The sequence below is a fragment of the Ammodytes marinus genome (assembly GCF_949987685.1).
Source record: "Ammodytes marinus genome assembly, chromosome: 14".
NCBI classification, from domain to species: Eukaryota; Metazoa; Chordata; class Actinopteri; order Uranoscopiformes; family Ammodytidae; genus Ammodytes; species Ammodytes marinus.
Window position 1 is genome coordinate 30,035,747 of NC_137218.1, and position 23,659 is coordinate 30,059,405.

Consider the following 23,659-nt stretch of genomic DNA (forward strand, 5'->3'; position numbering starts at 1 on the left):
CAGGAGTCTTTGGGGCAAATGGGAGGGGGTGTAAGAATCAAGAATTTGTGGGGGCAGAGGCGAAGGGGGAACTGTCTGCGGACCACTGTAAAGGGGAACTCCTGGGCCCTGTCATGATGCTGTATCCTTGGAAGGAATACCCGGAATCCCCTGTTAGGGCTGACTGCGACTTTGCACTCCACTGCCCTGTCCATCATTTGGACCACTGTGAGTCTGGTCCCATTTCTGAGGCTGCATCCAGGGCCAGCCTGGAGGTTCCTCAGCAGCTTGTGTCCCTTCAGGGACCGTCCACATTTTTTGCACCATTTAACAGGTGGTTGGTTCATCTCCTGTGCATAACACATTGTTGTGGTTATTATTACTTTGATCTGTGAGCGTGTTCTTTTGTGATAATGACAGTTGAACATGTTTGTGTCATTGGAAGGAGATTTGCACAATTGTTAATGAAAGGAGAAACATTCAATAACCTCAAATCATATTTACCATGTTAGTGGCAGGGCATCAGTAGGTAAAAAGAGCAGCTCCAAGCTGACTTTCAGCAATGTGTAGACTTGAATAAAAAAAGAGAGATGGTGTGTGTGTGAGAGAGAGAGGCACTGGTCAGACACAATGTAGGCCAAGTAAAGGAGCATAATAGTATATTACATGTAGTCAATGCAATGGGCTTGTAATAGGGGTGTGAACGTTTACAAACATTTCTAAACAATTACATGTCTGCAAATGTTTGGTGTACACCTTTAACCGTTTGATATGGGGGGGGGGGTCGACGTATTATTTTTTTGCCAATGCTGTTGGAGTGACTGTGCAGTGAGAAAGTCAGGCAGACAGATAGACAGAGGCAGAGAGGCCTTTATTTCATAATTTAGCTTTTTGACTTCGAGTGATCATAACTGCCTAGCGATCATCTGTGATTAAACTGAGTCCTGCTGTCGGGCCGTTGGGCTCTGATCGGATCAGCTGTTTGAGATGGAGATGAAAAGGAAAGTTAAACTGAAGGTGGAGCAGTTAAATAGTTCAATGAATAGGCTAAATATTGTTACCAAACACAATTATGTATTTTGTTATCTGCTTAGTAGCCTACAGTAGCTCACATCACCCACCACTCCTTGAAAAAAAAAAGTTTTTTCCAAACTTAAAAAGAAAAGTTTTCGTTTATTGATTTGTCTAAACGGTTACACGTGTGCACATCCCTAGCTTGTAAGATGCCAAAGTGTAACAACAACTAAATATAACAACGACTAAATAGGCTATGTAATATTAACAATTGGGTGATTGCAAAAACAAACTACAGCGAAATAAAGCACGGGCTTGTGTGGAGGAGGGGAAGAGGGGTGCGAGAGCGAGATTGCAAATGTGTATTGTCTACCTGAAGACAGCTGTGAATTAAAGCACGGCGGTGAAATAAAGCACGGGGGAGGACAGTAATATTAGGCTACATTTTAGAAAGTATTTTAGCAAGTTTGTCAAAGTGTAGACGTCTTACCAGGGAGAGTGTGTTGACGGCAGGTGGTCCATGTAAGCCCGGCCGGTTGCTGGGGAGTGTCGACGGTCAACTTTACGTGGTAAACTAAACTCTAACCTGCCGTACGTAAACTTTGTCCGTTATCTGCAAGAGTACCTATCTGCAGACACATGGAGAAACGGAGCTCCACCGGAAGCACGATGGGGCCACGCCCCGAACTCATTTCATTGGTCAGAATTGTAACCTACTCTGAGATTGTTTCCACTTTACGCTGCAGCTCCGACTGAAGAAAGAGTCTGTTACAACGCGTCCCTGTACAATTTAAAGCAAAATCACTCCATAGAAATCTCCATCGGGATGTTTTTATCATTTCCTGATGATTTTACGTTTGACCGATCATTTATCTGATCAGTAGCGTAGTTCTCAGCCCTCGTGTCGTTCATATGCGGCCACCTTACACATCGTGACATGCTCTACATTCAGATTAATAAACCTATTGTATTGTATGTATCTCATTATTTATTTATTTATTAACAGGAGTTGTTTAACGTCTGTGCCACTGAACATGGGCTATTTATGTCAGGTTGAAATGTAATTCTGCGGCTGCACGCGATCGTTACTGTTCACTTGCGTGATGATCAATAGCCTAATATGAATATAGAAATTATATAATAATTAAAACTGTGATCACTAGAGGACAAGGGATCTGGTAATAAATCAATCAGGATCTACAATGGAAACTGTCACCTAATGTGTCAGACGTTAATGTCTTTCACCCCACTTTTCAAAATTAGCTGTTTATTTTAATGTGGTGGCACTTTTTGTGTTTTATTTATAAGAGTTTATATTTGTATGTGATTGACCTACTTGTTATGATTGTGAATTAAAGAGACGGATTTCGGAAGATGTACACAAAGCTTCGTTGCTTCATTCATCTTCTACCTCAACATCTCCTTTGTACCACCGTCCTGGCCACTTGGGACCCTTAACAAACTGACGTATTTTACTGTGTACTAGCACCATAACCGGTGGAAACTGTGTATTATTATTCACCGCTAAGTGAACTCCGGCAGTAAAACAAAAAGAAGAAAACAAATTCAGAGTAGGTTACAATTCTGACCAATGAAATGAGTTCGGGGCGTGGCTTCCGGTGGAGCTCCACTTTCCCCATGGGTCTGCAAATAGGTGCCTCTCGTTATCTGGGCCGTTACTAGCCTGGCTCTGCCCGCCCACCTACTTCCGCCCAAATTTCATTTTCCCTTCAGTAGTCAAATGAAATGAAGTACGATGGTCTGGTAGCACCAGGCTAGGCCGTTACTGCTTCACCGTTAAACTTTATGTCCGTTATCTGGGCCGTTGTAAACTTTGCCCGTTATCTGGGCCGTTGCTGCTTCACCGTTAAACTTTATGTCCGTTATCTGGGCCGTTGCTGCTTCACCGTTAAACTTCATGTCCGTTATCTGGGCCGTTGCTGCTTCATGTGGCAGGTATGTAGCAGTATAGGTATTTTTTTTATTTTATTTATTTTTTATTATAAAGAACAACATTTACACAATTCAAAAAGGCATATCACATTCGTATTCCTATCATACACAAACAAACCAAGCGAGATCAACACACTTTACATAAAAGAAAATAGCATACAAAACAAAATAAAACAAAACAAAACATCAACACAAGTGATCAATCAGTAATCAGGGCACACAAATATTCACTAAAAAGTTGGGCTCCTTTCATTTTACACAGTTTAATTGTTTTTTTATATAATACTAATTCGTTATAAAATGCAACAAAAACAGGGGAAGTTTTTAGAAATCGACATTTATGAATAAAATAGTTTGCCAATAAAATAAAATTATTATTTCCAAATTGAGTTTCTTTGTTTTCCATTTTTAGACCAAATCTTATTTTTTCATACGTCAAAATAGGGATATCTTTCTCATTATAACTTATCCATTACTGAAACCTATTCCAGAAAGTTTGGGTTGCATTACAAAGAAAAAATAGATGTTCTACAGTTTCAATATCGGAATTACAGAAAGTAGGCTACATGTTATGGTTACGATGCTGGACCCAAGAGCAGACAGAGACGAAGTAGGATTTATATAAAAAAGGTTTATTATATATATGGTGAGGGGAAGCAGGTAGTGGGTGAGGGAGCCAGGGGGAGACCAAAGCCGGGAAGCTGGAGAGAGTGGTCCGGATACTGCAGGCAGAGGAAAAACAAAAGTTAGGTTGTGGTCAACAGCTACAGGCAACAAGAAACAAGAGACGAGTAAGCGAGAGCGAGGGAACAGTAAACTGGAGCCAGGTACGTTATAGTTACCACGGTAGCGCATAGGACGATCCGGCGCCAACAGCAAGGAATCCACGGGTTATGAAGGGGAGTTGATTGGAGGTGAAGACCAGGTGAGCGTGATTGCAGATGAGGACCAGGTGTGAAGTGAGACAGACAGAGGGAGTGGCAGATACAGACGAGGAAAACACAGCGGGCTGCTGTGACCACAACAGTACCCTCCCCTCAATGGACGCCTCCAGGCGGCCTAAGCTTCTCTGGATGAGCCAGATGGAAATCCCGGATGAGGGAGGGGTCGAGAATGAGACCCCGCGAAACCCAGCTCCTTTCCTCAGGACCGTAACCCTCCCAGTCCACGAGGTACTGATGCCCTCTGCCCCGACGCCGAATGTCCAGCAACCGCCGGACGGTGTATGCTGGGTGGTTGTCAATCACCCGGGGAGGAGGGGGGGCAACGGCCGGGGGGGAGAGAGGGCTGGTGGAGACTGGCTTTAGACGAGAGACATGGAAGGTTGGGTGGACGTGCATGGCTGGGGGCAGCTTGAGTGTGACCGCAGAGGGGTTGATGACGGAGACAATAGGGAAGGGCCCCACAAAACGAGGGGTTAACTTCTTAGAGCCAGTCTGTAAGGGAAGGTCCTTGGAGGACAACCACACCTGCTGACCCACCCGATAGGCAGGAGCGGGAGCCCGGTGGCGATCAGCCGTGCGCCGGTTCTGCTCAGCGGAGCGCAGCAGAGCGGTGCGCGCGCCCTTCCACACCCTGCGGCAGCGGCGGAGATGGTGCTGTACTGAGGGAACGGAGATGTCGTCCTCCTGAGCCGGAAACGAGGGCGGTTGGTACCCCAGGGAACATTCAAACGGGGACATGCCGGTGGTTGCACAGGACATGGAGTTGTGGGCATACTCGATCCAAGAGAGATGGTCGCTCCAGGCAGAGGGGTTGCGGGCAGCCACACAACGCAGCGCGGTTCCAAGATCCTGATTCGCTCTCTCCGCCTGCCCATTAGTCTGCGGCTGGTACCCTGATGACAGGCTGACAGAGGCCCCCAGCGCACGGCAGAAGGCTTTCCACACCTGGGAGATAAATTGGGGGCCGCGGTCGGAGACGAGGTTCGTGGGAATCCCGTGGAGGCGGAACACATGCTGCACGAGCAGCTGGGCAGTCTCGGTGGCAGAGGGGAGCTTTGGGAGGGCAATGAAATGAACAGCCTTAGAGAACCTATCCACAACTGTGAAGATGACTGTATGGCCATTAGAGGGGGGAAGACCAGTGACGAAATCCAGGCCAATGTGAGACCAGGGCCGACCAGGAACAGGAAGCGGGCGAAGCAGGCCAGCAGGGGGTTGATGGGAGGACTTGGCCCGAGCACAAACCGTGCAGGCCAGCACGAAAGCCCGGGTGTCAGCGTCCATCGCTGGCCACCGAAAGTACCTCTTAAGGAGTGACAGGGTGCGACCCACGCCAGGGTGACAGGCAAAACGCGATGTGTGACCCCACACCAGAACCTGGGAGCGCACCGAACTGGGGACAAAGAGGCGGTTAGGAGGGCCGTTGCCCGGGTCTGGTTCAGTGATTTGGGCCTCCCGGATGAGGGACTCTATCTCCCAGGTAACCGCAGCCACCCTGAGACAGGAAGGAGAGAGGATGGTGTCAGGGGGACCCGGTGTGTCCACAGTGCCAAACTGGCGGGAGAGGGCGTCTGGTTTGACGTTACGGGAACCGGGCCGGTAGGTGAGGGAGAAATTGAAACGCCCAAAAAACAGGGACCACCGGGCTTGGCGGGAATTCAATCGCTTGGCTGTCTGGATGTAAGACAAATTCTTGTCGTCAGTCCATACCACGAACGGCTGTTCTGACCCCTCAAGCCAGTGCCGCCATTCCTCCAACGCCAGTTTCACAGCCAGCAGCTCTCTGTTACCCACATCATAATTCCGCTCAGCAGGAACCAGCCGGCGAGAGAAAAAAGCGCAGGGGTGAATTTTCTCATCAGAGGCCGAGCGCTGGGACAGGACCGCCCCCACCCCAGTGTCAGATGCATCAACCTCCACAATGAACTGCCTGGAGGGATCCGGTTGGATGAGAATGGGGGCAGACGAAAAAAGCTCCTTAAGCCTAGAGAAGGCAGCCTCCGCTTCAGGCGTCCAGGCAAAAGGGCGGGCAGGGGAGGTGAGATGAGTGAGAGGGGCTGCCACCCTGCTGTAGTCACGGATGAACCTCCGGTAAAAATTGGCAAACCCCAGAAACTGCTGCAGTTTCTTGCGGGAATCGGGGATAGGCCAGTCAGTCACTGCAATGACCTTCTCGGGGCAGGTCCTCACTTGCCCGCTCTCAATGATGAACCCCAGGAAGGATACAGAGGTGACACTGAACTCACACTTCTCGGCCTTCACATATAGCTTGTTCTCCAACAGCCGTTGAAGAACTTGCCGGACATGCTGGACGTGTTCCTTCTGATTGCGGGAAAAAATCAGGATGTCGTCTAAATAGACAAAAACTGAGCGGTTGAGAAAGTCCCGGAGGACGTCGTTAACCAGGTTCTGGAACACAGCAGGGGCATTAGTTAGGCCGAAAGGCATGACGAGATACTCAAAATGGCCGAGGGGGGTGTTAAAGGCCGTCTTCCACTCATCGCCTTCACGGATGCGCACCAGATGATAGGCATTACGTAGGTCCAATTTGGAGAAGACTGTGGCGCCCTGCAGTGGCTCGAATGTGGAACTGATGAGGGGCAACGCATACTTGTTCTTCACAGTAATGTTATTGAGACCCCTGAAATCAATGCATGGGCGAAGTGACTTGTCCTTTTTGGCCACAAAAAAGAAACCTGCACCAACAGGAGAAGAGGAGGGTCTCATGAGGCCAGCCGAAAGAGAATCCTTAATGTACTTCTCCATGGCCTCCCTCTCAGGACGGGACAAGTTATAAAGGCGACTACTGGGCAAAGGGTGCGCCGGGGAGGAGATCGATGGCACAGTCATAGGAGCGATGAGGAGGCAGGGTGAGCGCACGACACTTACTAAATACCTCTCCCAGGTCATGATAAATTTGGGGAACCAAGGAGAGGTCGGGAGGTTCCTTGGGCAAGAGAACATCTCCCACTGCCGGAGACAGGGCAGACTGTAAGCAGGTGGAATGACAAAACGTGCTCCAACTCACCACCTTGCCAGAAGACCAGTCAAATTGGGGATTGTGAAGCTTGAGCCAGGGGTACCCCAGCACCAGGGGAGTGAGGGGAGACAGGATGACATGAAACTGAAGTATCTCGTGGTGATTGCCAGAAACAATTAATTCAAGGGGCTTAGTACGGTGGGTAATAAGGGCCAGGTGACGGCCGTCTAAGGCGTTAGCATTTAAGGGAGAGGGTAATTGTTCCAATTTAATGCCAACCTGAGACGCGAAGCCCGCATCAATGAAGTTCTCATCCGCTCCAGAATCCACCAGGGCTGACACAGGAAAGGAATGCCCGAGGGACAGGAGAGTGGCATCCAGCAGTGAGCGAGAACAGTGAGAATCGGGGACGGAGGGGGCGTGGCTCAGCAGGGCCCCGAGCCTCACTGCCGAGCCCTGTCTTTTGGCAGTGACGGACAGGTGGAGATGAGATGCCCGGGCAGCGCACAGTACAGACACACTCCGGTCTTAATCCGATGAAGCCGCTCTGCCTGGGTGAGACGTGTGCGACCCAGCTGCATGGGCTCCTCTTCAGTGACAGCACGCGTCACAGGGGCAGAGAGGGCAGTCTTAGGGAAGAGTGGGGAACAGGAAGCAGCGAAAACCGGAGGCACGGAGCTGCCCGCCTTCTCCCTACGCCGCTCGCGTAGGCGATTATCCAGCCGGATAGAGAGGGAAATTATTTCATCGAGAGTGTCAGCTTCCTCCCTAGTAGCCAGCTCATCCTTGATTGTCTCACTGAGACCGGAAAGAAAAAGCCCACGTAGTGACTTGTCGTTCCAGCCTGACCTGGCTGCATAGGTCCTGAACTCAACGGAGAACTCAGCTACACTGCGGGAGCCCTGACGTAAAGAAATAAGCCGCTTGGCGGCGTCCCCTCCCTCCACTGGATGGTCAAACACTTTCCTCATCTCTGCTACAAAAAGGTCAAAATTGTCATTAGCTGGGGAATCACTGTCCCATAATGCTGAAGCCCACGCTAGTGCATTACCCTTAAGTGACCCCATAATGTAAGCGATCTTAGCCTTTTCTGTGGGATAGGTAAGAGGCTGCTGACTGAAAACTAGGAAACACTGAATCAAAAAGTCTCTGCACGTACCCATGTCCCCAGCATAGCGCTCTGGCGCAGGAATAAATGGCTCACGAGCTCGTGGCAGGTGTAACGGGGAAGTGAGAGCAGGCGGGGGTGCCGCTGGTAGTGGAGGCGCTGTGGTGGGAGGTACCAGTAAGTCCAATTGGTCACCCATCTGTGTGACTCGGGTAGCGAGATTCTTAAAAGCCTCCATAGCGTCCCGGAGAGCTTGGCTGTGCTCCGCCACCTGAGTGCCTTGGGCGGCGAGAGCTCCACGAATGTTTCCGATGTCCGCTGGGTCCATCTTGGCCGGATCGTTCTGTTATGGTTACGATGCTGGACCCAAGAGCAGACAGAGACGAAGTAGGATTTATATAAAAAATGTTTATTATATATATGGTGAGGGGAAGCAGGTAGTGGGTGAGGGAGCCAGGGGGAGACCAAAGCCGGGAAGCTGGAGAGAGTGGTCCGGATACTGCAGGCAGAGGAAAAACAAAAGTTAGGTTGTGGTCAACAGCTACAGGCAACAAGAAACAAGAGACGAGTAAGCGAGAGCGAGGGAACAGTAAACTGGAGCCAGGTACGTTAGAGTTACCACGGTAGCGCATAGGACGATCCGGCGCCAACAGCAAGGAATCCACGGGTTATGAAGGGGAGTTGATTGGAGGTGAAGACCAGGTGAGCGTGATTGCAGATGAGGACCAGGTGTGAAGTGAGACAGACAGGGGGAGTGGCAGATACAGACGAGGAAAACACAGCGGGCTGCTGTGACCACAACACTACATACATTCAAATCAAGATTAAATCTTTGATTTAAGAAGTCATTACATGGATAAATCTCATACAACATTTTAAAGTGGACTTCTTTCACTTTGGGAGGAACTGGAAAGGACAGGTAATTGGTTCTTATCTCTTTTATATAATTTTTAGTACATTTCTGGAATATATGTTTTCTCTTAAGTGGTGAAGGGAAGCAGATTGAGTTAAGGGCAGTTCTTATAAATGTATTGTTACATTTTTTATCTGGAAAATGTTCTCCCTCTATGAATAATGAAGGCTCTTGTGGAATGATCACAGAGTAGGTTAGCATGCCTTTGGTTAAAAGGATCATAGCTTGTGGTATTGCCTTAATTACCACTTTGTATTGCTTTTCAGTACAAACCAAATTATATTTCACAATGAAAGAATTATATGTTAAGATATCACCATTATTATCCAACAAATGACAAATTGACCAGATACCTTTCTCCATCCATTCCTTGTAAAAAAAAAGATTTTCTCCTAATTAGAATACATCTGTTATTCCATATTGGGACAGTATGTGGAGTAAAATTATGCTTGTATATGAGTTTCCAGTAAAGGAGAGCCTGACGATGAAAAGCTGATAACTTGACTGGTAATTTGGAAATATCAAAGTCGTATCTTAATAAGAAATCAATGTTACCAAATTTCCTGAAGATCTTAGATGGGAAATCAAACCAAAAACTATGACCTTTTCTAATAAAATTTTGTAACCATTTTAATTTGATGGTACCATTCATAGGATCAAAGTCAATGACATTTAGACCACCATCTTCAGCAGATTTAATTATATCGCTTTTTCTTATATAATGATATTTATTTTTCCATATGAAATTGAAATTATCTTGATGAATTTTCTTGATTAGTTTGTCAGGTATTTCCAAAGAGAATGCAGGGTAAATTAGTCTGGATAAACTTTGCATTTTAGTAAGTAGAATGCGTCCAAAAATGGATAAATCTCTCTGAAGCCAACTGTTGAGAATAGTTTTATTGTTTTTAATATTACTTTCTATATTCGATGTCTCTCTTACTTTTTTATCTTTTGTGACTATAATACCTAAATATTTGACTTCACTTTTAAATGGGATATTATATTCAGTACTTAAAGGATGATCATGGATGCTTAACATTTCACATTTCTTCATATTTAATTTCAAGCCAGATGCTTTGGAAAATAAGGATATTTATTTTAATGCTGCTGGAATTTGTGCGGTATTTTTCAAAAATAAAGTGGTGTCACCTGCCAGTTGACTTATAACCAATGAATTTCCCATTACATTTAATGGTTGGACATTTTGACAATTTTTTACGTGAATTGCCAATAACTCAACAACAAGGATAAACAATAAAGGCGAGGTTGGACAACCTTGACGAATACCTCTTTTTATGTCAAAATGCCCTGTTGTTCCAAATGGTAGGGAAACTGAACTATTAATGCCATTATATAGTAGGTTAACTATATTAATGAACTACTATATTAATGAACTTTTCTCCAAAACCAAAATACTCCAGTGTTTTTATAATAAAAGAATGTTCAACTGAATCAAAAGCTTTGTAAAAGTCCAAAAAAAGAATCACTCCATCATCTTCAATGAGATGTCTATAGTCCAATAAATCTAATACCAATCTTATATTATTATGTATGGATCTATCCCTGAGAAAACCAGATTGGATGTCAGATATAATATGCGTCAAACCATCCTTTAATCTCTCAGCAATCACATGTGTAAACAATTTATAGTCAGTATTCAATAAGGTGATAGGGCGAAGATTGTCAATGTATCTCTTATCTTTACCTGGTTTGGGGATGAGAGTTATAAGTCCCTGTTTCATCGTAGGTGTAAGTGTCCCATTTCTCAAAATGTAATTTATGGCATCAAATAAGAAGCTTTTAATTTCCTCCCAAAAATGTTTATAAAAATTAGAAGTCAAACCGTCTTGACCTGGTGCCTTTCCTACTGCTATTCTCTTGACTGCTTCATCTAATTCTGATATTCTGATCTCGGACTCACACATTACTTTAAAAGCTAAATCTATCTGGGGGACATGTGACTTTATACTTTCTAGAAAAATATCTGAGTCAAAGGTGGAAAACTCTGAAGAATAAAGTTTGGAGTAGAATTTATAAATTTCTTCAGATATCTTTCTTTGATCTGTACATTCAATATCATTGACCAATAATGTATTTATCACCTTTCTCTCCTGTCTCCTTTTCTCTAATCCACTAAAATAAGAAGTATTTTTTTCCCCTTCCTCTACCCATTTAGCCCGAGATCTAACATAAGCACCTTGAGCCTTTTTGATATATAAATTATCTAACTTGTTTTGTAGGCTTATGAAGTTACTTTTATCAGCATCAGATATTACAGTCTTGTTACAACAATCACTTATGTCCTGCACCAATTGAACTTCATATTGTTTTTGTTGTCTATTTTTTGCTTTACTATATTGTATCGAGAACTCTCTTACCTTAAATTTAAAATACTCCCATCTGCTGCTACAACTTTGTATACTCATGTCATTTTTTATTTCTCCTATTAAGTTTCTAACAACTCTAATAAACTCCTCATCTTTTAAAAGATCAGCATTAAATTTCCAATAATCTTTTTTATACTTAGTCCTATTCTCTGGGTTTAATGTGAGATGAATCACACAGTGATCTGTTAAGCTGAGAACACACCGGGCGCGTTGGCGCTTTGGGCCAAAGCGACCAACGCGCCCGATCTGGCGCGTGGTCATTTTGTGTCAAAAAAATGTCCAACGCGCCCAAAAGCAACGCGCCTACGTCATGGCCTACGTAGATGAGCCCGCCCGAAACTGGTGCTTTGCCGGCGCGGTGACGCTTTTTGACGCTTTGCCGGCGCGGTGACGCTTTTTTGACGCTTTGGCAACGCGCCCAAAGCGTCACCACGCCGGCAAAGTGTCAAAAAGCGTCACCGCGCCGGCAAAGCGTCAAAAAAAAGATGAAAATATTGAACTTTCAACGCTCCGGCGCGTGACGTTTAGCCGCGTTGGCCAATCAGCGGTGAGCTTGACCCTACGTCACTGGCAGAGAGCCGGAGGACAGAAAAATCTGAGACAAAATGGAGGCGCAAATAATCACCGCTGTGTGTGCGAGACCGTGACAACACAGAGGCAAACACCGAGTAGGAAATGTATTTACGGCTGGCTGCCTGGTGCTGTATGAAGCCGCTCGGGGTTACAAGACGTGGGGAAAGTGAACCAGGAGCAAATAATCACCGCTGTGTGTGCGAGACTGTATAAACACCGTGGAGTTAATGCGGCTGGCTGGTGATATGAAGCCGCTCGGGTGGGGAAAGTGAGCCAGGAGAATGGGCTTCCTGGTTAATTCAGTGAATATGTGTGGCTGTGCTTAAGCCGATAAACCAAGTTAGCACCGGTCGGATAGCGTTAGCTAACTCACCCGGCTGTGTGCGGCCACCACCTCCATATAATGAACCCAAACATAACGGCTAAATCCGGGGAACTTTCACAACGAGTACAGCGAAGCACCGGTGTTTATGCCTGCCCTATAGGCTATCTATGCCAGCCACGGTCCCGTCACAGCCAGGTAATGTAGGCTACTTGCCTTTATTTTCTACTGCCCTGTGCACAATGCTGCTGTAAATGTGTTTGGTATGGTGCTGCCTTGCTGTTTGTGTTCATTTCCGAGTGGCGTGAATCTGCAATGCTGTTTTAAGGCTATTTGTTCCGTTCACTTGCTGTTTATTTGTTTTTTGGCACAATTGTTGGCCGTGTAGGTGTTGTTTTTGTGTGGACATGAACGCTGTTGTGTCGGGTCGGATCTGATCGCAGCCATGGTTGATTAGGGGAATAAATATATCGGGGGAGACTAGCTGCGTAGCTCCGTTCCTCGGACTCCCACAAAAGATAGAGCGCAGCGATGGGGATTATCTCAGCCATGGTTGATCAGCAATAGAAAAAGCGGGGGGAAATAAGTTTTGTGCGGGCTCATCTACGTAGGCCATGACGTAGGCGCGTTGCTTTTGGGCGCGTTGGACCATTTTTTGACACAAAATGACCACGCGCCAGATCGGGCGCGTTGGTCGCTTTGGCCCAAAGCGCCAACGCGCCCGGTGTGTTCTCAGCTTTAGAGGGGCACTACTAATAGACACATTTGAAACATATTTTGTAATTTCAGGAGTTGCCAACCACAAATCTATCCTAGATTTACAGTTACCATTTGGTTTGTTCCATGAAAATTGACTGACATCTGGATTTCTATCCCTCCAAATATCCGTTAAGCTGTTGGAGTTACAAAAATAAAATAAAATAGGGTTCCATTGGTTAGTACTATATTTAGAAGGCCATCTATCTTGCCATTCATCGGGTGTCAAGTTTAGATCCCCACCGATCAAAATAAGCTCAGAATGATACATTTGTTTATATTCAATAATAACATCTGTCACTTCTGATAACAGCAATTTGTTTTGATTACCGTTATTAAAACCATAGATATTTATCAAAATAACAAATTCCCCTTCAACATTTAACACAACAGCTAGCCAATGACCGAACTCGTCAGCTTTAAAGGTGATTACCTTCCCAGGGCATCTATTGAAACATATGGCTACACCGCCAGAACGATTAGAACCGTGACTGAATAGGATTTTTTCACCCCACTGGTTTGACCAGAAGGTGGTATCATCGTTGCAGGCATGAGTCTCTTGTAAAAAAGTGCAGTGGGCTTTTTGTCCCTTACAAAATAAAAATACTGCTTTCCTCTTCACATTGTCCCTTAGACCCCTTGTGTTCAAAGAAATAAAAGATAAACTTGTTTTACCATAAATAAAGTAAAATACTACTGTAAAAAAGTAAATAATAATTCAGCAGTGTATGCAAATATACTATTAAAGTGCTCTCTAAATTAGCTTTAGAAGTAGAAAAAAGAAGAAGTGGGTAATCCTCTTACATTAAAAAAAAGTATATATACCCCTACCTTTTAAATTATATATTCAAAAGCCTGTCCATGTCACGTCATATTATTTACTCTTTAGCGTAGATGCGGCGACCATTTATGAAAGCAAATGGACCGCGGAAATAGTAAACTGTACAATCACCTGGCGCGTCCTGTTCTCCTCCATCCTCCCCAGGCGGTGTACGGTGTCAACGTAGTCGTCCATGTTCCGGGACCATTCTGGAGCGATGTCTCCGAGCAGACGAATCACATCTTGCCTGATGTTTTCCTCCATCTTCTCTCGCATTCCCTTTATTCTCAGGTTCCATCGTCTTTTGTATCGGTCTTGTTCTCTGGACCGTTCCGTGAGCTCGTCAACTTCTTTTCGTAGGACGGATACCTTGGTTTCCAAAACAGCGACCTTTTCCTTGCACTCCTTTACCTCTTCAGCGTTGAACTCGATTGATCTTGTTATGTTAGCAATCATCACTGCATTTTGGGTCATCTTGGTATTAATCTCCGCCATTTTAATTTCTTGGGTGTCGAATCTAGAATTAAGTGCTAGAATTGCCTCCATCACATCAGTGGCAGTTGGATTTTGTTTAGAGATTTTTCTGGTGTGAGCACCTTTGGATGGAGTCAGTGGTGGGGAGTCGCTCATCTCGTCGAGGCTTCGTTTCTCACCGCTAGCTGTTAGCTCCACATCCATGGCATAGTCGTGTTCTCTCTGAGAAGATGTAGCTTCTGCGCTATTTGATTGATTGATTGATTGAAACCTTTATTTATTCAAACTCGAAAGGCATTGAGGTTCCCCTCATTTACAACGCCGACGAGCGCACACAACACAATAACAACAATAACAACAGAGTGACAGAATAAAACAAAGAAACATAAAATCCTAGCAAGATAAAAAAGATCAAAAGAAATAAAAAATTACAATAAAAGAGCTTAAAAAATTAATTCAGTTAAAACAAATGCAGTGGTGATGGTGAAAATCAGAAATCATAGATTTAAAAGAAGAAAAAGTGGGGAGAATGGTCATATTGAAGTTGCTCTGAAGGGCATGCCAAGAGGTGGGGGCACTATAGCTAAAAGCAGTTGTTCCCAACTTAGAGTGAACTCTAGGAACCTTTAAAAGCAGCAGCTCACTGGATCGGGTATTAAAAGACTGAGAGTTCCAGTCGAGCATAGCTGATAAATAAGGTGGCTGTTTACCAATTAAGGATTTAAAAATAAATAAAAACCAATGTAACTCACGTCTTAATGACAGGGATGTCCAGCCGACTTTTTCATACAGGGAACAGTGATGAGTTTTAAAAGGATCACCTGTAATGAATCTAAGGGCTGAATGGTACACCGAGTCAAGGGGTTTTAGGGCAGTAGCAGAGGCATGTCTATAAACTATATCTCCATAATCCAACACTGATAAAAACACTGCTTCGATTACCCTTTTCCTACAAATTTTTGGGAAACTTGTTCTGTTCCGATATAAAAAACCAATTTTTTGACGAGATTTGAAAACAAGTTTGTCAATATGGGGTTTAAAAGTGAGCTTCTCATCTAGCCAGATACCAAGGTACTTATATTCAGAGACTTTTTCGATCAAAGAACCGTTTACAGCATAGATGCATGCACTGTTGTCCAATTCTCTAGCCCTAGAGAACAACATGAATTTAGTTTTAGTCTGGTTAAGGACAAGTTTAAGTGAAATAAGAGCATTCTGAAGAGCATTAAAGGACAGTTGCAGATTCTCAATAGCTGACTTTGCAGAGTCAGCAACACAGTACAAAATGGTGTCATCAGCATATAAATGGATTTGACAACCACTGACAAGAGACACAATATCATTGATGTAGATGGTGAATAGCACCGGACCTAAAATTGAACCTTGTGGAACACCTTTGGTTATGGGTAAGAAACCAGATTGGATATTACCTAGCTTCACACATTGAGATCGGTCAGAAAGATAATTACTGAACCAGCTACACGCATTTTCACTAAGACCAATGTTAGCCAATTTATCTAATAGTAAAGAATGGTCTACTGTATCAAAGGCTTTACTGAGATCAATAAAGAGGGCAGCACAGTGTTTACTATTATCTAAGGCAGAGACAATATTGTTAGTAACCAGAGTGATGGCAGAGATAGTGCTATGGTTAGTTCTAAAACCAGATTGGTGAACAGATAAAATAGTGTGACTTGAGAGAAATGTTTTCAATTGGTTATTAATAAGGGATTCCAGCGTTTTTGACAGACATGACAGTCTGGATATTGGCCTATAGTTATTAGGGTCAGTTTTTTCTCCCGCTTTATACAAAGGAAGGACACAAGCTGATTTCCAGATCCTTGGAATAACGCAGGAAGATATAGAAAGATTAAAAATGTGGGTAATACACTCTGCAATTACAGGGGCTGAAAGCTGGAGAAAGAATGGGTCTAGGTTGTCTTCTCCAGTGGATTTCTTGGGGTCAATGCTTAAGAGAGCATCAAGAACCATACTGGAGGACACAGGAACAAAAGAAAACTGAGGAACAGCATTGGTGGTAGGCATATGAACCTGTTCAAGGGGTAGCTGGTTGTCTGCTAGAGAAGATCTAGAGTTGTCCTCTTTGAAGATATGGCCAGCAACATTAAAATGTCTATTAAAACCAGCGCAGATCTCGGTTTGATCAGTAATAAAACTATCATCAAATTTAACCTGAATTGGAATAGAAGCAGATGTAGCAGAGCTATTTTTGTTGGTTTTAACCACCTTCCAGAATTTTGCTGGGTTAGAATAGGTGTCTGTGATCAATTTTAAATAATAGTCAGATACATTCTTCCTCACTAAGGATGTGCATTTATTTCTTAAGGCTCTGAATGCAGTCCAGTGTGAGGCGTCATTAGTACGTCTAGCAAGGGACCAAGCTTTGTTTCTAGTTCGGAGAAGAGATGTAAGTTCTGGACTAACCCAAGGACTGGATCTATCCTTAACTCTATACTTCTTAAAGGGGGCATGTGTATTTAAAATAGATAGAAAGGTGGAAATGAAAAAGTCTAAAGCTAGTTCGACATCAGGAATAGCCAGGGTGTTGTGAATATCACTATTATAAAGGTCATGAAGAAAGGCTTGTTTATTAAAATTTTTTAGGTTTCTCTTAATTAAAACCCTGGCTGAGGATTTTTTTATATGTGTATCACGGACACATACAATAGGACAGTGGTCACTTATACCTAATTCAAGTACTCCAGATAAAGATATTTTATCACTCTTATTAGAGAAGATTAGGTCTATAAGTGTTGATCTTGAGGGTTCTTTCAGGTTTGGCCTGGTAGGATTTGTGATTAACTGTGACAAATTTAGGTTAGAAGATATTTCTTTTAAGTGATCAGAGGCATTTGTCAACCAATCCAGATTAAAATCACCCATAACTAAAACTTCAGAATTAGAATAGTGGGAAAGTAGGTCAGCCAAACGATCAATAGACCCAGCGTCAGCTGATGGAGGTCTATATACTCCAACAACAATGAGAGAATTACTAAAACCACAATCAATTTTGAGAGCCAGAAATTCAAAACATTTGGGTATAGAGATTGAAAGTAAAACAGAAACAGAAAGACAGGACTTAACATATATGGCCACACCACCACCTCTTTGAGGCCTGTCCGATCTAAAAATGTTGAAGTTAGGCAAGGCCACATCACTGTCATTGTGATGTTTTTTTAACCATGACTCAGTAATGATCAAAATATCGGGATCAGTTTGCAGTGTTAATATTTTCAAGTGATCCAATTTCTCAGATTGGAGTATACTCCTAATATTCCAATGAATCAGCTTCAGTCCTTTTCTGCACCGAAAAGAAGAGTAGTTGACACAAGATGTTGATTCTATGGACATAGGATCAAGCAGTACAGCATTATGCCTATCAGTAACTCTAATAGGAATATGAAAACGAATAGGGGCAGAAATTAACATAGGGAAATGGGTCAGGGGATGAGCTATGGGTATTACAGCCACAGAAGAACAAGGTGGAGTAAGGGGGCCGAATGCAGGGACAGCGCCCATACTTGAGATTACAGGAGGACCCGCACTGTCTAAGACAGTGTTGTGACAGGAAGACAACATGAGCAGGGCAGGGTCATTCTGGGGAAAACATCATTTCAGGCTAAACGCAATGAAGTTAATGAAATTCTTTGTTAATCTTTCGGACCCCTTCCTGTTCAAATGCAGACCATCAGCTTTAAAGAGGTCACGCTCAGTCCAAAAATAGTCGAAATTGCTAATAAAACCATGGCCTGTTGCAGTGGTGAAATTTTGCATCCATGTGTGCAAACCAAAAAGACGGCTAAAGCGCTCTGAGCTCTTGAAAAGGGTAGGAATAGGGCCAGAGAGAACACATCTTTTACCAAGGCTTTCAACAGTGAGAATCAATGACTCAAGATCATGGTAGAGTTTGAGGGAGCGCCTGGCCATGACGTCATTTGTGCCCGTGTGCAACAGAACAGTGTGAACAGACGGATAGAGATCAATGAAGACAGGTATCAGCTCTATAAAGTCAGTAGTGATCCCACCGGAGAGACAGTAGGTGATGGCGCCAGGGAGATGTACATTTCTGATGATAGAGTCACCAAATATGAGAATTTCAGGAGGCTGATTCTTACAGCCATTGTCATAGAATGACAGTTTAGAATGCAGGGAGAGATGGGAGGGGCCAGAGTTATGCAGAGCAGTAGAAGAGGGATTAACGTCACCTGTGCAGATGACGTCATCATTGAGCGTCGGGGGGAGCGCACCTAGCGAGAAAGGTCGCTGAGGGTCTGGGAGAGGAGGCCAGTTTTCTGAGAAGGATGCAGATGAAGGGGATGAGCACCTCCGATGTGGTGATTTGCATCGTCTTCATGCGATTTTCGGTTAATTTCTAGCTTTTTCGGTTGTTTGGACATGGTCAGACAGTCAATTAAGATTTTTTAGCCGGGGTATATGATCAAAAAACTCACTTTGAGGAACTTTCCCACATGTGCTCTAAATAGTCACAACCGCTCAGTCCGCCATCTTGCCGGAACTCCTGTAGCAGTATAGGTATGATACCTGCATGCTGCTGCACTGGGCGCACATGCGCACTGGACGCACTGTGAGACTGCGTGCGCACCGGGCGTTGGCACATGCGCACTGGATGCGCACCAACTGTCGACCAACTGGTGCGACTCGCCTGCTTTTATAGTAGTATGATATTATTATTAATGATTAATGATATTCATCTATGTGAAGACACTGATCAGGTTAATGATTTCTCACAATGATTATCAACAATGACTTAAAAAAGGTGGGAAACAGATTCTTATGCTATTTTTAGAACAGGCCTGTGGGCACCTCATATGGTCCTTGCGGGCTACCTAGTGCCCGTGGGCACTGTGTTCCACAAGTTTAAAACACATTTTCCTCACTGAAAGTAATTAGACTGGCCACAATTTAAACCAATCGAGTAGGTCTGCGGTGCGGAGAAAAAAAGCATGGGCTGTAGTTGTAACAAAAAAAAATAGCCTAAGTCACCATTTAAAATAAGAATGGCAGCAAATAATATAAAATGATTGTCCTACAATTTAAAAACATATAAATAATGTGGTGGCCGAATCTCCCATGGCGACCAAGACAAAGGGTGAGGCCTGGACAATCATCATTGTGTTTCAGAGAGGTTTATTTCAGGAGTATTCATCAGGACATTTACAGAGGATTTCATGGAGCATCGAAGCAGCGGGCTGGAGGCCGCAATGGCACTCTCATTAGTTACAGAACAGTGTCTTATATTCTCATGTGTGGGGGGTATCAAGTGTATTATATCTACAAATAGACAGATACTCGTCCTTCTAGGGAGGTTCTCTACTCCTTCCCCGGGACCTTAACCTTTAGGACTATCTGCTCAGCAACTCTGGTGAATAGAAGCTATTCAAATATACCACAATAACTCACCAAAGCAGATAGTTGAATATCTAACCGCGTAATGCTCACTCCGTGTCCGTGAATAATTACCGCGACTAATTCCTCTTCAACGGAACGTTACACCGGTCGGTTTTTGAATCTTATCCCCATATTCCCTATTGAAGGCTGTTGTTGGCTCGGAGCGAATGTGCCTGAAGTAAGCCTTGCTTCTTTTTTACTTTTATTTCCAAGTGGAGAGCACCTTGCATGCTCACCTGGAGTCTACTCATTACTAACTGAGAGTAAGAGGTGTCATCTCCCCTTTTTATAAACGTAACTTTATCATCTGCTTTCAGATTCAGATTCAGAAGACTTTATTTGCCATGACATGTGAACATGTATGGAATTTGATTTGGTACAGTGGAGTTTACAATAGGACAGGTGCAAGACAGGACAAGACAGTGCAAACCAACATATATAGTGCAAAAATGAGTAAATAATAAATGATATAATCAATAAGAAGTGCCAACGTGCCAAGAGATCAAGTATGTGTATAACAACAGACCATTAGGTTACTGAGGGGGGATGGGGCAGTGCATTTAGTAGTCGGATGGCCGTGGGGAAGAAGCTGTGCAAATGTCTGGTTTTAAGAGTCCTTATTGACCGCAACCTCCTGCCTGAACGGAGCGGGGCGAAGAGACCGTGGCCTGTGTGTGCGGGGTCAGCCATGATCTTCCTGGCCCTCCCCAGAGCCCTGCTGTTAAACAGGGCCCCAAGGGGGGGCAAGGGGCAGCCAATCACCTTCTCCGCCGAGCGTATCAACCGCTGTAGCTTGGCCTTGTCCTTGGCCGCTGCAGCGGGGAACCAGGTGATGATGGCAGAGGTGATGATGGACTCTATGATGGCCGTGTAGAAGTTCACCAGCATGGATTTAGGCAGCTTGAATTTCCTGAGCTGCCTCAGGAAAAACAAACGTTTCTGTCCTTTTTTAGTGAGGGCATCGGTGTTGGGCCCCCACTTTAGGTCCCGAGAGAGCGTCACCCCGAGGAATCTGCATGACTCCACTATGGCGACTGGGGTGCCTCCCAGTATGATTGGAGGGGGAGGGGGCGGGTTCCTCCTGAAGTCCACTATTAACTCCACTGTTTTAAGCGCGTTTAGCTCTAAGTTGTTGTGATAGCTCCAAGAAACCACCGAGTCGATCTGGCTCCTGTAGGCAGCTTCATCCCCCCTGGAGATAAGCCCTACCAGTGTGGTGTCATCTGCGAATTTAAGGAGCTTGACCGACTGGTGGCTGGAGGTGCAACAGTTGGTGTATAGGGAAAACAGAAGGGGAGACAGGACGCAGCCCTGCGGGGAACCGGTGCTGATCGACCTCGGCTCGGAGATGTACTTCCCGAGCTTCACCCGCTGGGTCCTGTTAGATAGGAAATTTGTAATCCAGCTGCAGGTGTAGTCAGGCACCTGCAGCGCAGAGAGCCCACTCTCCAGTATCGGTGGCAAGATGGTGTTGAACACCGAGCTGAAGTCCAGGAACAGAATTCTGGCGTAGGTCCCTGCAGTGTCCAGATGTTCCAGGACGTAGTGTAGAGCCATGTTGACCGCGTCTTCCACGGACCTGTTGGCCCTATACGCAAACTGCAGAGGGTCTAGGAGAGGGTCTGTGATGGACTTCAGGTGGGCAAGGACGAGGCGTTCAAAGACCTTCATGACCACAGAGGTCAGGGCGACGGGTCTGTAGTCATTCAGGTCTGTGATCTTCGTCTTTTTAGGGACAGGAATGATGATGGAGGCCTTGAAGCAGGCTGGTACCTGGCAGTGCTCCAGGGAGGAGTTGAAGATATCACTGAACACCGGGGACAGCTGGTCAGCACAAAACTTCAGGATGGAGGGTGAGACAGCGTCCGGTCCGGCCGCCTTCCGGGGGTTCTGCCTCCTGAACAGGCGAAATAATTGCTTTGAAATAATTGGACAGTTATATTCCTGAAAATGTTCTGGAGGAAGGAGAGACCGTGTTCAGCTCCGCGGTGCCGTGAAGAACACGGGCTGCGCTGCGGTGGCACGGAGGTGGCAGTTATTTGCAGTTGCTGTTTGACACAACGCTCAGTTTATTGCACTTGTATCAAAAATTTTAATTTTGTTAAACTTTATTTTATCCGTTTTGTACACGTATATAACATTTTAAAATAGGGGCTGTAACGGTTGGGTCTGGAGGACACAGGCGTGGAGACAGTATAAGTAAAAAAGAAGATTTATTTCAGGAGAAACCAGCAGGGTGTTAGGACCGTGATCCGGGGAGGGAAACTGGCTGGCATGGGGGTCCAGGGAGAGAGCAACGGGGCAAGTCCAGGAGGCTGAGTGGGAGCAGGCTAGAGCAGGCAGGCAGGAGGGGTCCGGGGGTAGTGCTGTTGGGCGAGGGCTGGAGCTGGTGGCTGGAGTCAGGCCGGGAGAACTGTGGCAGAGAAAACAGGAGTTAGCCAGGAAAAAATGCAAAAAAGCGGAGCTGTAAACAGGTGAGCTAGAGAGAGAACTGACTGTGTGGAAACAGAAGCTACAATCTGGCAGTGTCTGGAAGGTAGGCCCGGGTATATGAAGAGCAGTTGATGATGATTGATGGCAGCTGTGAATGCTGGTAATTGACTCCAGCACACCTGGCTCCAACCCTACAATTAGACCAGCACAACGACAAGGGTAAAAGCGAAAACACAACACAAGGCCAAGAGGCCCAAGCGGGATCATGACAGGGGCGGCCCGCCAGCCTAAAGGCTAAGGACACAAAAAAAAACAAAAAAAAAAACGATTTTCCTCATCCACCAATCGAGTTCATTTGAAACGAAGAGTACTCGATTACTAACGCCCATCCCTAGTAGCTACAGAACATATACTGTGCTGTGTAATAACAGGGTCGAAAAATGTATTAGTAATGTATTATACATCCAATACCTCCAAGTGTGGTTCTGCTTTGGACTGAAAAAAACCTTATTGTATTATTGTCTTTCTGTGTTCTCTTTTCCACACAGAAGGTCAAGGCCATCTTCCTGAAGTGGCTGGGTACATGTGCAGATGCTAATGGCCTGGTCACACTGTCCAAGCCTCCTCTCAGGATGGAGCCCACCTCTGAGCTGGATGCTTCTGTGCTGCCTCCAGGCTCTGTGGCCCTGCTCACTCATAGCTCACAGTCCCAGAGCTGGCCACACTTCTGTATGGAAACGTACAGTATGAATCTGAAGAGCAGCGTGCTGGGGCATACCCTGCTGTATGCTGAAGTTGTCACGTCTACAATGGACCTGTTACAAGGGTAATGTATGTTCCTCTGAGCCTGTTTTAATGTGGAAAAGGTGAAATGGTGACTTTGTGACCAAGAAGACAGGAAACACTTGCTTTTGATCGCTGCAATTGCTTAGCAGCTTTCGCCACTATAAAATACATATACTTGCAGTTAGCTGGGCGAGCTTACATAGCTCGTGTGTGTGTGTGTGTGTGTGTGTGTGTGTGTGTGTGTGTGTGTGTGTGTGTGTGTGTGTGTGTGTGTGTGTGTGTGTGTGTGTGTGGGTGTGGGTGTGGGTGTGGGTGCGTGGTCGTCAGCCATTGTGTGTGATGTGACTGGAGGGCCCTACTGTATCTTTCTTTTTTCCCACTGTTCAGAGCACTTCACTTCCATCTCTTTCATTTGCATGGACTTAATTTTGATTCCCCACGTGAAGTTCAGATCATTTTACTGTACATTGTAAATATAACCCCATTTCCGAAAAAGTTGGGACATTATGTAAAACATGTATAAAACAGAATTTGATCATTTGTTTACAGTAGCGTACCGTGGGGTTTCAGTCAGGGCCTTCAGTAGCGAACTCCGACCAACCCCCCCCCCAAACACTGAGAAACGCACACGTCAGGTGCCGATACAGCCAACACAGCCACATACAAAATATAGGCTAAAATCACAGTATATACACTAATGCATAACATGAAGAGCTTGACAGTTGATCTTCAACAACCACAGAGCAGCGCACTGCACACACCACTGTTATTTATCCTACACCAG

At 45.0% G+C, this 23,659-nt stretch overlaps 1 protein-coding gene across 2 annotated transcripts in view; it reads left to right on the forward strand.

The window, feature by feature from the left end:
* The window catches only part of hlcs (holocarboxylase synthetase (biotin-(proprionyl-CoA-carboxylase (ATP-hydrolysing)) ligase)), a 153,987-nt gene that overhangs the window by 39,655 nt on the left and 90,673 nt on the right, over nucleotides 1-23,659 (forward strand). For both annotated transcript variants that reach the window (XM_080040675.1, XM_080040676.1), the window contains one exon: nucleotides 22,638-22,915. In XM_080040675.1, coding sequence (XP_079896801.1) covers nucleotides 22,638-22,915 — 278 coding nt within the window. The remainder of the gene's footprint in view (nucleotides 1-22,637; nucleotides 22,916-23,659) is intronic.